We start from the raw sequence: 16,606 nt of genomic DNA, 5'->3' as shown, positions 1-16,606 counted from the left end.
CGTAATAGATTTTCTCTTCTAATCTTAGAATTATGACGTAATGAAATTCCAAACCCACCAATGGATTCAAACTGAGGTTTATGGAATGGATATGGAAAGTGCACTGGAGATCGGCCTGGAGAAACTTTTCAATTATGCAAGACTCAGTAATTCTGCAGGTATGTCAGGTGTTCCTTCAAAGTAACAACAGAATATAAACCAACCATTCACTCTTTAACCTGTCACGTTTGAAACTTTCTGTACAGACTGACACACTGACCAAAGAATTCCACCATTGTCAATCCCAGAGCGTTCCTCGTTCACATGTGACTAGTGGGTTGAAGGGCCATTTGGGCAACTTCTTTATTACCTGCAGGATTTATGCTCCCAGAATCTGGGAAGGTTTCCCATGAGTGTTGGGAGTGAGATTCCAAAGTCATGATCTGACTCTAGCTGTGGCTGCTGAATTTTCCGAGTATAATAAAGGCTATTTAAAGCACATGAATCCCACGATTGCAGTCGACATGAACCCTTGTGGAAGCTGATAAACTGCGTCTCTCTGTTTACTGGATGCTGCGGGAATGCTGGCTCCTGACTGAGACTCAGTGGCAGGAAATTCTGTCTTGTTAAAGAGAAATTGTGTTTGACTAACTTCATCCAGATATTTAATGGTTGATGGGGATTGTACAGCTGTTATTGTGGTTATACACTTTCAAAAGGCGTTTGTGAAATTACAATATGATAGCGACATTTAAACGCATGGGTTTAAAGTGATTGGCATCATTGATACAGAATTAACTCAGTGACAGAAACTAGAGAGTAGTGGTGAACAGTTGTTTTTCAGGCTGGGAGAAGTAATCAGTGATGTTCCCCAGGGATCTGTATTAGTATAATTATGCTTTGGATAAATGTTAATAATATGGATTTGGCATAATTTCAACTTTTGCAGGTGATAGAATAATTGGGAAATGGAGGAGGGTGCTAACAGGAAAACCGATATGAACTAAATCCAATAATTTTACTGGGGTGGAAAAATAGAGATCTGTGGTGTCTGTGTATGAATTATTAAATGTGGCATTTCACGTTCAATTCATATTTACTCAAATCACCCCAAACCTCTCCTGTTCTCACCCACCTTCCCATGGAAGCGGAGAAGATAAAACACCTGCCCTTTAACCTCCTCCCTTCCTAACTTCTTAACATGGGGGAGGCGATAGCGTAGTGGTATTGTCACTGGGCGAGTTATCAAACACCCAGAGCAATGCTCTGGGCATCCAGATTTGAATCCTGCCATGGCAGATGGTGAAATTTGAAATAAAAATGTCTGGAATAAAAAGTCAAATGATGATCCATGAAACCATTGTTGGTTATTGGAAAAACCCATCGGATTCACTGATGTCCTTTCGGGAAGGAAATCTGCCAAACTTACCTGGCTGTCGTGTGACTCCAGACTCTTAACTGCCCTCTGAAATGACCTACCAAGCCACTCAGTTAAAGGGCAATATGGGGATGGGCAATAAACGCTGGTATACCCAACGATGTCCACACCCAATCAATAAAGAAACAAACGCTCTTTCTAAAGTACTTCTATCAATTTTGTACACTTTTTTCACTGCCATCCATGTAGCCTTCTTCCCTTGCCCTTTTAGAATCATAGAATTTACAGTGCAGAAGGAGGCCATTCAGCCCATCGAGTCTGCATCGGCCCTTGGAAAGAGCACCCTACTTAAGCCCCACCCTATCCCCGTAACCCAGTAACATCACCTAACCTTTTGGATACAAAGGGGTAATTTAGCATGGCCAATTCACCTAACCTGCACATCTTTGGACTGTGGGAGGAAACCAGAGCACTCAGAGGAAACCCACACTGACACGGGGAGAACGCTCAGATTCCACACATACTGTCATCCGAGGCCGGAATTGAACCAGAGACCCTGGAGCTATGCGGCAGCAGTGCTAACCACTGTGCCGCCCCAAGATAATCATCCACTTGCCTCTTAAATGGCTCAATTAAATCTGCCTCCACCACACTCACAGGCAGTGCTTTCAGATCCTAACCATGAACTGCATTAAAACATTTTACCTTGTGTCACTATTGCATCTTTTGACATTGACCTTAGAACTGTGCCCTCTTGATTTTATTCCTTCGACCAGTGGGAAAATTCCTCTCTATCTTCTCTCTCCAGATCCCACGTGATTTTGAATGCCATTGTCAAATCGTTCTCTTGGAAAATGGTGGTGCAGAGGTTCTACTAACAGACCACCTTCACCCTTCCCCCGTGACTGCGGAAATCCCTTCCAATATGCTGGAGGAGCACCACGTGCAGGTTTCCCTCCCTCCAATCACAATCCTCCCACCCCCCCCTCTAATCCTTGATCCTTTCCTGCAATAGTCATGGATATCCCTGTCCTAGTCCCTGGAAACTTTTGATGTTGATGTCTCGATGCCCCATGAAGATCTTTCACCCCCTCCATCCTGAGGCTTATAGCACTGTGACCTACAGACACCTCACCCTCCCACCTCCAGCCCTCTGCCCACCATGAGACCATCGAGTGCCTGTCCCCTCTATTACCACTTTCCCATCTACCTCTTGCAGATGCCTCCCGACTGTGACCATGCCAACTATGGTCCAATATGAAGCCAAAACCGCACAGAACGGGCTTGTGTGAGGGGCTGACGAAACCTTGCATACACCATGCTGGGCACAACTGTCATACAACGAACAGGCACTCCCCCTCCCTGACTGGGTCAAGGGCAGTCATTCCAAACACAACCCACAATTGTGGAGCAGAGCCACAGGACTATCTGTTGTGTCTGGCCTTGACCGCCTCTTGTGGCCTTGTGCAGGACTGTCTATGCTTTCTGACTCTGAATAAGTTCCCACCTCCCCAGTCACAGACTGATTTCTGGGATGGCAGGATGGACGTATGAGGAGGGATTGAGTCAATTAGGATTGTATTTATTGAAGTTCACAAGAATAAAGGGGAATCTCAGAGAAACCTATAAAATTCTAACAGGACGAGAGAGGGTAGATGCAGGAATGGTGTTCCTGATGGTGGGTGTGTCTTAACGGTCACAGTGTGAGGATACGGGGTTGACCATTTAGGACTAAGATGAGGAGAAATTTGTTTACCCAGAGAGTGGTAATCCTGTGGAATTCGCGACCACCTGAATGTGTTGAGAACAAAGCATTTCATGTTTTCCAGGAGTTAAGATACTGTGGTGAATGTATTGCTGTAACAATTCACCATGTACATATGAACTAGAACTAGGAGCAGGAGTAGGCCATCTGGCCCCTCGAGCCTGCTCCGCCATTCAATGAGATCATGGCTGATGTTTTGTGGACTCAGCTCCACTTTCCGGCCCGAACACCATACCCCTTAATCCCTTTATTCTTCAAAAAACTATCTATCTTTATCTTAAAAACATTTAATGAAGGAGCCTCTACTGCTTCACTGGGCAAGGAATTTCATAGATTCACAACCCTTTGGGTGCAGAAGTTCCTCCTAAACTCAGTCCTAAATCTACTTCCCCTTATTTTAAGGCTATGCCCCCTAGTTCTGCTTTCACCCGCCAGTGGAAACAACCTGCCCGCATCTATCCTATGTATTCCCTTCAGAATTTTATCTGTTTCTATAAGATCCCCCCTCATCCTTCTAAATTCCAACGAGTACAGTCCCAGTCTACTCAACCTCTCCTCGTAATCCAACCCCTTCAGCTCTGGGATTAACCTAGTGAATCTCCTCTGCACACCCTCTAGTGCCAGTACGTCCTTTCTCAAGTAAGGAGACCAAAACTGAACACAATACACCAGGTGTGACCTCACTAACACCTTATACAATTGCAGCATAACCTCCCTAGTCTTAAACTCCATCCCTCTAGCAATGAAGGACAAAATTCCATTTGCCTTCTTAATCACCTGTTGCACCTGTAAACCAACGTTTTGCGAATCATGCACTAGCACACCCAGGTCTCTCTGCACAGCAGCATGTTTTAATATTTTATCATTTAAATAATAATCCCTTTTGCTGTTATTCCTACCAAAATGGATAACCTCACATTTGTCAACATTGTCTTCCATCTGCCAGACCCTAGCCCATTCACTTAGCCTATCCAAATCCCTCTGCAGACTTCCAGTATCCTCAGCACTTTTTGCTTTAACACTTATCTTAGTGTCGTCTGCAAACTTGGTCCCCAACTCCAAATCATCTATGTAAATTGTGAACAGATGTGGGCCCAACACTGATCCCTGAGGGACACCACTAGCTACTGATTGCCAACCAGAGAAACACCCATTAATCCCCACTCTTTGTTTTCTATTAATTAACCAATCCTCTATCCATGCTACTACTTTCCCCTTAATGCCATGCATCTTTACCTTATGCAACAACCTTTTGTGTGGCACCTTGTCAAAGGCTTTCTGGAAATCCAGATATACCACATCCATTGGCTCCCCGATATCTACCGCACTGGTAATGTCCTCAAAAGATGCCACTAAATTACTTCGGCACGACCTGCCCTTTATGAACACATGCTGCGTCTGCCCAAAGGGACAATTTCCATCCAGATGCCTCGGTATTTCTTCCTTGATGATAGATTCCAGCATCTTCCCTACTACCGAAGTTAAGCTCACTGACCTATAATTACCCGCTTTCTGCCTATCTCCTTTTTTAAACAGTGGTGTCACATTTGCTAATTTCCAATCCGCCGGGACCACCCCAGAGTCTAGTGAATTTTGGTAAATTATCACTAGTGCATTTGCAATTTCCCTAGCCATCTCTTTTAGCACTCTGGGATGCATTCCATCAGGGCCAGGAGACTTGTCTGCCTCTAGCCCCATTAGCTTGCCCATCACTACCTCCTTAGTGATAACAATCCTCTCAAGGTTCTCACCTGTCATAGCCTCATTTCCATCAGTCACTGGCATGTTATTTGTGTCTTCCACTGTGAAGACCGACCCAAAAAACCTGTTCAGTTCCTCAGCCATTTCCTCATCTCCCATTATTAAATCTCCCTTCTCATCCTCTAAAGGACCAATATTTACCTTAGCCACTCTTTTTTTGTTTTATAGTCTGAGCAAGTTTACTTTCATCATCTATCTTACTCTTCTTTATAGCTTTTTTAGTAGCTTTCTGTTGCCCCCTAAAGATTTCCCAGTCCTCTAGTCCCACTAATCTTTGCTACTTTGTATGCTTTTTCCTTCAATTTGATACTCTCCCTTATTTCCTTAGATATCCACGGTCGATTTTCCCTCTTTCTACCGTCCTTCCTTTTTGCTGAGCACTGTGAAAAATCACTTGGAAGGTTCTCCACTGTTCCTCAACTGTTTCACCATAAAGTATTTGCTCCCAGTCTACCTTAGCTAGTTCTTCTCTCATCCCATTGTAATCTCCTTTGTTTAAGCACAAAACACGAGTGCTTGATTTTACCTTCTCACCCTCCATCTGTATTTTAAATTCCACCATATTATGATCGCTCCTTCCGAGAGGATCCCAAACTATGAGATCCTGAATCAATCCTGTCTCATTACACAGGACCAGATCTAGGACCGCTTGTTCCCTCATAGGTTCCATTACATACTGTTCGAGGAAACTATCGCGGATACATTCTATAAACTCCTCCTCAACGCTGCCTTGACCGACCTGGTTAAACCAATCGACATGTAGATTAAAATCCCCCATGATAACTGCTGTACCATTTCTACATGCATCAGTTATTTCTTTGTTTATTGCCTGCCCCACCATAATGTTATTTGGTGGCCGAAAGACTACTCCTATCAGTGACTTTTTCGCCTTACTATTCCTGATTTCCACACAAATGGATTCAACCTTATCCTCCATAGCACCGATGTCATATCTGTATTACGCTGTTGCTCATGTGGGCTCCACATATGGACTATTGTAAGGTATTACCTATGATGTAGCATGTTGGGCCTGTGTGGGCTCCGCCCCTGGCTCCTCCCCTTGAGGGGAGGTATAAGAGCAGTCGCCTGTAGGCGGCTCCCACTAACAGATCAGTCGCAGGCGGGCACTGTTCTAGTTGATTAAAGCGACAGTTTACTTCCACTCCTGGTTTTGTGTGAATTGCTGGTCGCATCAATTTAATCAACTACAACGCCACTATGAAATCGGCCCTCAAACCTGACCAACTGGAACTCGATCCGCAGGCAGCGGAGGCGAAAGAGATTTTTTCGCACTGGCTCCACTGTTTCAAGGCCTACCTCGTCGCCCCCTCCTCACCTTCCGTTACCGAGGAACAGACTTACCTGGACACTGTGTTTCAGGAGGCAGTCACTCCTGTCAGAGTAAGTAGTTTAAATCCTGCCAGTGGCCAGGGACAGCAGGGTGTGACTGCAAGCCAGGCAGGTAAAGGGAACCAGCAGTCAGGAACTCAGGAGCCTCAGCCCTTGACCCTGTCCAACAGGTATGAGGCACTTGCTCCCTGTGTGGATGGCGAACAGGGCTGCAGGAAGGATGAGTCAGCTGACCAAGGCACCATGGTTCAGCAGGCCATTCAAGGGGAGGGAGTAAATAGGCAAGTTGTAGTTGTAGGGGATTCTATTATTAGGGGGATAGATAGTATCCTTTGTGAGCAGGATAAAGAGTCCCGCATGGTATGTTGCCTGCCCGGTGCTGGGTTCGGGACATCTCTGACCGGCTTGAAAGGATACTGGAGAGGGAGGGGGAGGATCCAGTTGTTGTGGTCCATGTCGGTACCAACAACATAGGCAAGTCTAGAAAAGAGGACCTGTTTAGAGATTATAAAGAGCTAGGATTCAAATTAAAAAACAGGTCCTCAAGGGTCATAATCTCCGGATTAGTGCCCGCGCCACGTGCAAATTGGCATAGGGAGGCAAGAATAAGGGAAGTTAACACGTGGCTGAAAGAGTGGTGTGGGAAAGAGGGGTTCCTTTTCATGGGACACTGGCATCAGTTTTGGGACAGGGGGAACCTATACCGTTGGGATGGTCTCCAACTGAACCGAGCTGGGACCAGTGTTCTGGCGAAAAGAGTAAATAGGGTGGTCAATAGGACTTTAAACTAGAGATTGGGGGGGAAGGGAAAGTCAGGGAACCAAGAGGTGAAGTAATCAGTGGGAAGCGTAGCTGCTTAGGAATACAAAAAAGCACGAAAAGACAGAACTCAGGAGAGGTTACGATAGTCCCCATCCCACAAAATATGACACAGTGTATGGAAAGGCTCAGTAAACCAAGGTCCAAGGTCCACCACACTAAGAAAACAAAAAGGGACGGTCAATAGAAAATTAAAGGTGCTATATTTAAATGCGCGCAGTGTAGGGAACAAGGTAGATGAGCTTGTGGCCCAGATTGTGACTGGCAGGTATGATGTGGTAGGCATCACAGAGACATGGTTGCAGGGGGTTCAGGACTGGCATTTAAATATCCAGGGATTCACAACCTATCGAAAAGACAGAGATGGGCAGAGGGGGCGGGGTTGCCTTGTTAATTAGGAAGGAAATTAAATAAGAGCACTAAACGACATAGGGTCAGATGATGTGGAGTCTGTGTGGGTAGAGTTGAGGAACCACAAGGGCAAAAAAAACATAATGGGAGTTATGTACAGGCCTCCTAACAGTGGTCAGGACCAGGGACACAAAATGCACCACGAAATAGAAAGTGCATGTCAGAAAGGCACGGTCACAGTGATCATGGGAGACTTCAATATGCAGGTGGACTGGGTAAATAATGCTGCCAGTGGACCCAAGGAAAGGGAATTCATTGAATGTTTCCAGGAGGGTTTTTTGGAACAGCTTGTGATGGAGCCCACGAGGGAACAGGCCATTCTGGACTTAGTGTTATGTAATGAGCCAGACTTGATTAAAGATCTTAAAGTAAGCGAACACTTAGGAGGCAGTGATCATAATATGGTAGAATTCAATCTCCAATTTGAAAGAAGGAAGGTAGAATCAGATGTAAAGGTGTTACAGTTAAATAAAGGTAACTAGAGGGGCATGAGGGAGGAACTGATGAAAATCGACTGGGAGCAGAGCCTAGTGGGAAAGACAGTAGAACAGCAATGGCAGGAGTTTCTGGGATTAATTGAGGACACAGTACAGAGGTTCATCCCAAAGAAAAGGAAGGTTATCAGAGGGGGGATTAGGCAGCCATGGCTGACAAAGGAAGTTAGGGAATGCATTAAAGCAAAAGAGAAAGCCGATAATGTGGCAAAGAGTAGTGGGAAGTCAGAAGATTGGGAAGGCTACAAAAACAAACAGAGGATAACAAAGAGAGAAATAAGGAAAGAGAGGATCAATTATGAAGGTAGGCGAGCCAGTAACATTAGGAATGATAGTAAAAGTTTCTTTAAATACATTAAAAACAAACAGGAGGCAAAAGTAGACATTGGGCTGCTCCAAAATTATGCTGGTAATCTAGTGATGGGAGACAAGGAAATAGCTGAGGAACTAAATAAGTACTTTGCGTCAGTCTTCACAGTAGAAGACATGAGTAATATCCCAACAATTCAGGAGAGTCAGGGGGCAGAGTTGAATATGGTAGCCATCACAAAGGAGAAAGTGCTAGAGAAACTAAGAGGTCTAAAAATTGATAAATTTCGGGCTACATCCTAGAGTTCTAAAGGAGATAGCTGAAGAAATAGTGGAGGCGTTAGTTATGATCTTTCAAAAGTCACTGGAGTCAGGGAAAGTCCCAGAGGATTGGAAAATCGCTGTTGTAACCCCCGGTTCAAGAAGGGAACAAGGAAAAAGATGGAAAATTATAGGCCAATTAGCCTAACCTCGGTTGTTGGCAAGATTCTAGAATCCAACGTTAAGGATGAGATTTCTAAATTCTTGGAAGTGCAGGGTCAGATTAGGACAAGTCAGCATGGATTTAGTAAGGGGAGGTCGTGCCTGACAAACCTGTTAGAGTTCTTTGAAGAGATAACAAATAGGTTAGACCAAGGAGAGCCAATGGATGTTATCTATCTTGACTTCCAAAAGGCCTTTGATAAGGTGCCTCACGGGAGACTGCTGAGTAAAATAAGGGCCCATGGTATTCGAGGCAAGGTACTAACATGGATTGACGATTGGCTGTCAGGCAGAAAGTTGGGATAAAAGGTTCTTTTTCGGAATGGCAACCGGTGACGAGTGGTGTCCCGCAGGGTTCAGTGTTGGGACCACAGCTGTTCTCTTTATATATTAACGATCTAGATGACGGGACTGAGGGCATTCTGGCTAAGTTTGCCGATGGTACAAAGATAGGTGGAGTGGCAGGTAGTATGGAGGAGGTGGGGAGGCTGCAGAAAGATTTAGACAGTTTAGGAGAGTGGTCCAAGAAATGGCTGATGAAATTCAACGTGGGCAAGTGCGAGGTCTTGCACTTTGGAAAAAAGAATGGAGGCATGGACTATTTTCTAAACGGTGACAAAATTCATAATGCTGAAGTGCAAAGGGACTTGGGAGTCCGAGTCCAGGATTCTCTAAAGATAAACTTGCAGGTTGAGTCCGTAATTAAGAAAGCAAATGCAATGTTGTCATTTATCTCAAGAGGCTTGGAATATAAAAGCAGGGATGTACTTCTGAAGCTTTATAAAGCATTAGTTAGGCACCATTTAGAATACTGTGAGCAATTTTGGGCTCCACACCTCAGGAACGACAGACTGGCACTGGAGCGCGTCCAGCAGAGATTCACACGGATGATCCCAGGAATGGTAGGCCTAACATACGATGAACGTCTGAGGATCCTGGGATTATATTCATTGGAGTTTAGGCGATTGAGGGGAGATCTAATAGAAACTTACAAGATAATGAATGGCTTAGATAGGGTGGACATAGGGAAGTTGTTTCCATTAGCAGGGGAGACTAGGACCCGGGGGCACAGCCTTAGAATAAAAGGGGGTCACTTTAGAGGAGAAATTTCTTCAGCCAGAGAGTGGTGGGTCTGTGGAATTCATGGCCACTGAGGGCGGTGGAGGCCGGGACGTTGAATGTCTTTAAGACAGAAGTTGATAAATTCTTGATTTCTCTAGGAATTAAGGGCTATGGAGAGAGCGGGTAAATGGAGTTGAAATCAGCCATGATTGAATGGTGGAGTGGACTCGATGGGCCGAATGGCCTTACTTCCGATCCTATGTCTTATGGTCTTGTGGTCTTATGGTCTTAAGCTGAATCTCCTCCACGCACGGGTGAGCCATCAAATTTCTGTTCAACTCGAGGAAGCCTCCACCTATGCAGACGCTCTCGTGATGCTAGAGCGCCTCTACGTAAGGCCCGTGAACGAGGTATACGGTACGTATCTCCTCACCACTTGCCGCCAGCGTCCCAGGGAAACGCTGGAAGAGTACCTACGCGACCTCAAAGCCCTTGCACGAAGCTGCACTTACCAGGCCGTTACGGCCACTGAACATGTGGACCTCGCCATCCGGGACACCTACGTGGCTGGAGTCAGGTTCAACCACGTGAGCCACGCCTACTCGAAAAATGTGCCCTAGACCTGGAAGAGACGGTAAAATTAGCCTCCTCTCTGGAAATAGCGTTCCAAAGCCTTAACGCGTTCCCGTCCGATCACGTGACCCCCCTTGTGGACCTCCGACCAAAGTATACCCCAGGCCTGTGCCGCGTGGCTGCCCACCCACCATGGGGGGCTACCCTGGTATTTCTGCGGCCAGCCTCAACACCCCCGGCAGCGCCGCCTGGCCCGGAATGCGAACTGCAGCGACTGCGGGAGAAAAGGACATTTCGCTAAAGTTTGCATGGCCAGGTCCAAAAACTCTAAATCGCTGGCCCAACCCTCAGACTCACAGGCCCTCAGATCCCGCAGTGTGGCAGCGTGTCTGCCGGCTCCGCACCCCCCCCGGACGAGTCATCGGCCTCGTGTTGTCCGTGGGGGCCGCCATCTTCCAGCGTGTGCGACTCACGGGGGCCGCCATCTTGGCCATCCTCGCCCACGCAGCCCGCCACGTGTGATTCGTGGGGGCCGCCATCTTCCTCACCGCCCGACACGTGCGACCAACGGGGGCAGCCATCTTGGAACCGCCCCAGCACCTCCGACCACGCCGGCCACCCGCAACTCAGCGCGGTCACCCTTGACCAGTCGCGACCGAAACACCTCCGGAGCTCTATGATGACCGTCCGGGTAAACGGACACAAAACGCTCTGCCTCTTCGACTCTGGGAGCACAGAGAGCTTCATTCACCCAGACATGGTAAGACGTTGCTCGCTCCCAATCTTCCCATCAAACCATCTCCCTCGCCTCCGGGTCGCACTCGGTGCAGGTCCGGGGGTGCACTACCGCACCCCTCGCAATACAGGGCGCCGAGTACGCCAATTTTAAATTATACGTACTCTCCGAAATCTGTGCTCCTCTTCTATTGGGACTGGATTTCCAATGTAACCTCAGGAGCCTAACCCTGAAGTTCGGCGGGCCCCTACCCCCACTCGCGACCCTAAAAGTCGACCCTCCCCCGCTCTTCGCAAATCTCACCGCCGACTGCAAACCAGTCGCCACCAGAAGCAGGTGGTACAGCATCCAGGACAGGACTTTTATCAGGTCCGAGGTCCAGCGATTCTTGCGGGAGGGAATCATCGAGGCCAGCAATAGCCCCTAGAGAGCCCAGGTGGTGGTTGCCTGGATCGGGGAAAAGAATCGGATGGTTGTAGGTTACAGCCAAACCATAAACCAGTACACGCGCCTTGATGCGTACCCCCTTTCCAGGATCGCAGACATGGTCAATCAGATCGCGCACTACCGGGTGTTCTCCACGGTGGATCTGAAGTCTGAGTACCACCAGTTCCAATCCGCCCGGGGGACCGCCACTATACAGCTTTTGAGGCAGACAGCCGCATCTTCCACTTCCTCCAGGTCCCCTTTGGCGTCACGAACGGGGTCTCGGTCTTCCAAAGAACGATGGACCGAATGGTGGACCAGTACGGGCTGCGGGCCACATTTCCATACTTGGGACAACGTCACCATCTGTGGAAATGATCAGCAGGACCATGATGCCAACCTCGAGAGATTTCTCCAAACCGCCCAAACTCTTAACCTCACTTACAAGGAGAAATGCGTTTTCCGCACAACTAGACTAGCCATCCTCGGCTACGTCGTGGAACACGGGGTTCTCGGACCCGACCCCGACCGTATGCGCCCCCTCCTGCAACGCCCCCTTCCCCACTGCCCCAAGGCCCTGAAAAGGTGCCTCGGGTTCTTTTCATATTACGCCCAGTGGGTCCCCAACTTTGCGGACAAAGCCTGCCCACTAATCAAAGCCACCATCTTCCCATTGGCGGCTGAGGCCCGACAGGCCAAAGCCACGATGCGTGCGGTGGACGAGTCCGTCCCCTTCCAGGTGGAGAGCGACGCATCAGAGGTCGCCCTCGCCGCTACCCTCAATCAGGCAGGCAGGCCAGTAGCGTTTTTTTCACGAACCCTCACCACCTCCGAAATTCGACACTCCTCAGTCGAAAAGGAAGCCCAAGCCATCGTGGAAGCCGTGCGGCACTGGAGGCACGACCTCGCTGGTAAGAGGTTTACGCTTGTCACCGACCAACGATCGGTAGTCTTCATGTTCGATAATACGCTGCGGGGCAAGATCAAGAATGATAAGATCTTGAGGTGGAGGATTGAACTCTCCACCTATAATTACGATATAGTATATCGTCCTGGGAAGCTCAACAAACCCCTAGATGCCCTGTCCCGCAGGCCATGCGCCAGCTGACTTACTCCGTGCTATCCACGATGACCTCTGCCACCCGGGGGTCACCCGGTTCTCCACTACATCAAGGCCGCAACCTGCCGTACTCCACTGAGGAGGTCAGAGCCATGAACAGGGACTGCCAAATCTGTGCGGAGTGTAAACCGCACTTCTATCGACCGGATAAGGCCCACATGGTAAAGGCATCCCGGCCCTTTGAGCGCCTCAGTATCGATTTCAAAGGGCCCCTCGCCTCCAACAACCGCAACACATATTTCCTCAACATCCTTGACGAGTTCTCCTGCTTCCCCTTTGCAATCCCTTGCCCCGACATGACCGCGGCCACCGTCAATAAAGCTCTACATAGTGTCTCCACCCTGTTTGGTTTCCCCACGTACGTTCACAGTGACCGGGGCTCGTCGTTCATGAGCGACGAACTGCGTCAGTACCTGCTCAGTAAGGGCATCGCCTCGAGCAGGACTACCAGTTATAACCCCAGGGGAAACGGGCAGGTGGAGAGGGAGAACGCGAAGGCCGGAAGATTGTCCTCCTTGCCCTACGTTCTAGGAATCTCCCAGTTCCCCACTGGCAGGAGGTCCTCCCCGACGCACTCCACTCTATTAGGTCCCTACTTTGCACGGCCACAAACGAGACCCCTCATGACCATCTATTCGTTTTCCCCAGGAAATCCAGCTCAGGGGCCTCGCTTCCGTCCTGGCTGAAGACAACGGGGCCCGTCCTGCTCCGCAAACACGTCAGGAGCCATAAGTCCGACCCCCTAGTCGAGAGGGTCCAGCTCCTACACTCCAACCCCCAGTACGCATACATCGAACAGGATACGGTCTCCCTCCGGGACCTGGCACCCGCATGTTCCACTACCACCGCTACCCCATCTTACCCCGCCCAACCAATGCTGACCAGTGCCTCCACCTCTACATGGCACCCACACTCCCTCCCACCCGCCATTCCCCCTTCACCGGCCCACAGGAGTGAAGCCCCAGAAGACACGCTCCCAGAGTCCACGTCTGTGCCCGCACCGGCGACTTCACTACCCATGCCAGCACGGCCGAGTTCGACACCCGGGCCAGCTGCGATTCCAGAGCTTCGGCGATCACAGCGCACAATCCGTGCGCCGGACAGGCTGAACTTATGAACCCTTCACCCCCGCCGGACTTCATTTTTTTAACAAGGGGTGAATTTGGTGAATGTATTGCTCCAACAATTCACCATGTACATATCTGTATTACGCTGTTGCCCATGTGGGCTCCACCTATGGACCATTATAAGGTATTACCTATGATGTAGCATGTTGGGGCCTGTGTGGGCTCCGCCCCTGGCTCCTCCCCTTGAAGGGAGGTATAAGAGCAGTCACCCTGTAGGCAACTCCCACTAACAGATCAGTCGCAGGCAGGCACTGTTCTAGTTGATTAAAGCCACAACTTACTTCTACTCCTGGTTTCGTGTGAATTGATGGTCGCATCAGATACAGCACTGGAGGCTAAAGAGATCAAAGGATATGGGGGGAAAAGGGAACAGGTAACTAAGCCATGATCATATTAAATGTCGGAACAGGTTCCAAGGGCTGAAAGGCCTATTCCTCCTTCTATTTTCCATGTTTCTCTGTCTGTGTGTGCAATCTTACCCAGTCTTTCCTCCCCACAATTATGTGCCTGTGTGAACCCCTCCCCTGTCTTCCCACCCCACAGAAAAAGGTTGGCCCTCTGGCCTCTTCCCTTGCCCATGTCTTGAATCATAAAGCACTCTCCCCTCGCTGCTGCACCCCCCCCCCCCTCTTGTACTCAAGTCTTTGCCGTCTGGCCCTTTCCACCCCCAACAGCCCATCTTACCGCCTGTCTGCAACGGAGAAACTTGACTCTGAATCCCCCAACCTTGCTTGAGCTCCCCCTGGTCTTGCCTGCGGAGCCTGGCACAGAGTCGTAGCACCCGCCATCTCAGCGCTCTGAAAGGCGGGTGACCATACTGTGAGGTCACAAAGGAAGTGTCATTCACCAGCTGCTTATATACTTCCAGCCGGTGATGAATCCCCCTGCTCTAATTAGCCACTGGGCTGGTCTTTTGATTTGGACTGGGGGGATGGCTGTGATTCTGACGAGCTGCCTTTTTACGACGACCCAACCCACCATGAAAGTCTGGAGAGGATAACAGCCGTCTATTTTTAGGTCATAGGGACAGGGCGAGTTGAGAAGGTGGATTTAAAAAGTTATAGAGTCACAGAGATCTACAGCACAGAAAGACCCGTCAGCCCACCATGTCTGCGCCAGTCAAAAACAACCGCCTAACTATTCAAATCCCATTTTCCAGCACTTGGTCACAGCCTTGTCTGCCCTGAAATCGCAGCTCCACATCTAAACACTTCAATGTTAGGAGGGTCTCTGCCTCCACCACCCTTTCAGGAAGCGAGTTCCAGACTCCCACCACCCTCTATTGAAAAGGTTTTTCCTCACATCCCGTCTAAACCTCCTGCTCCTTACCTTAAATCTCTGCCCCCCGGTTATTCACCTCTCCACCAAGAGAAAGGTTTTATCCTGTCTACCCTAACTATACCCATCATAATGTTATACATCTCAATCATGTCCCCCATCAGTCTCCTCTGCTCCAAAGAAAACAATCCCAGTTTATCCAATCTCTCTTCATAGATAAAACTTTCCAGCCCAGGCAACATCCTGGTCAATCCATTCTGCAACCTTTCCACTACTATCACATCCCTTCTAGAAACTTCAGCTGTGTCCTAACCAACGTCTTATACAGTTCCAGCATAACTCTATACGTCGGCTAATAATGGCAAGTGTACCATATGCCTTTATAGCTATTGTCCACCTGCCCTGCTAACTTAAGGGCCTACTGTACATGCACACCAAGGTCCCTCTGATCCTTGGTGCTTCCTAGGGCCCTGTCGGTTATCCTGTATTCCCTTGCCTTGTTTGTCCTGTCCAAGTGCATCACCTCACACTTATCTGGATTGAATTCCGCTTGTCACTGATCAGCCCATCTGACCAGCCTGTCCACCCTCCTGTAATCTAAGGCTATCTGCCTCACCATTTACCACCCAACCAATTTTCATATCATCCAAGAACTTACGGATCAATCCTCCGATATTAATGTCTGAATCATTTATATAAACCACAAACAGTAAGGGCCCCAACACTGGTGCCTGTTGGACCCCACTGGACACAGGATTCCAGGCCAAAAAGCTTCCCTTTACCATCTCCCTCTGCTTCCTGCCACTCAGACAATTCTGGATCCAATTTGCCAAAATTCCTTTTATCCCATAGGCTCTTCCCTTCGCTATCAGTCTCCCATTGGGGACCTTATCAAAAGTCTTGCTGAAGTCCAAGTAGACGATGTAAAATACATGTCCCTAATCTGCACAGCTGGTCACCTGTTCAAAAGATTCAATCAAGTTGGTCAGATGTGACCTTCCCTTAACAAAACCATGCGGACTGTTCTTGATGAAATCTGCATCTCCAATTGCAGAACAATTTAGCCTCTCAGAATTATTTTCAATAGTTTCCCCACCACTGAGATTAGACTGACTGGTTTGTAATTTCCTGCCTAATCTCTTCCTTCCTTCTTGAATAATGGTACCACATTGGCTTTCTACAGTCCTGTGGCACCTCTCCTGTGGCCATAGAAGAATTGAAAATTATTGCCAGCACCTCTGCTATTTCATCCCTTGCCACACGCAACATTTCATCTGGACCTGGAGGTTTGTCTATTTTAAGCCTTCCAGAGCTCTCAGAACTTCCTCTCTGTCTATGGTAATCTCTGTGTCAATTAATTTTATCACAGTCCTTTTCCCTGATTTCAATACCCACACCGTCCCTCTCACTAGTGAACATGACATAAAGTTTCATTTAGAACCCTACCTACATCCTCCGACTCCACACACAGATTACCATTGTGGTCCTGAATGGACCCCACTCTTTCCCTAGTTATTCTTTTATCCTGAATGTAC

General features: G+C 48.4%; 1 protein-coding gene and 1 long non-coding RNA gene across 2 annotated transcripts in view; one reads left to right on the top strand and one right to left on the bottom strand.

Annotated features, from left to right (window-relative positions):
* LOC140411131 (uncharacterized) overlaps positions 1-10,424 on the bottom strand; it is a 28,885-nt gene extending 18,461 nt beyond the window's left edge. The window contains exon 1 of the long non-coding RNA XR_011940830.1: positions 10,324-10,424. This is a non-coding gene — a long non-coding RNA (uncharacterized lncRNA). The remainder of the gene's footprint in view (positions 1-10,323) is intronic.
* The window catches only part of LOC140411130 (heme-binding protein 2-like), a 46,951-nt gene that overhangs the window by 5,622 nt on the left and 24,723 nt on the right, over positions 1-16,606 (top strand). Inside the window, exon 2 of the mRNA XM_072500191.1 lies at positions 29-158. Within this exon, the coding sequence (XP_072356292.1) occupies positions 29-158 (130 nt within the window). The remainder of the gene's footprint in view (positions 1-28; positions 159-16,606) is intronic.

The sequence above is a fragment of the Scyliorhinus torazame genome, chromosome 4 (assembly GCF_047496885.1).
Source record: "Scyliorhinus torazame isolate Kashiwa2021f chromosome 4, sScyTor2.1, whole genome shotgun sequence".
Taxonomy (NCBI): domain Eukaryota; kingdom Metazoa; phylum Chordata; class Chondrichthyes; order Carcharhiniformes; family Scyliorhinidae; genus Scyliorhinus; species Scyliorhinus torazame.
This window is presented reverse-complemented; position numbering and strand designations above follow the sequence as displayed.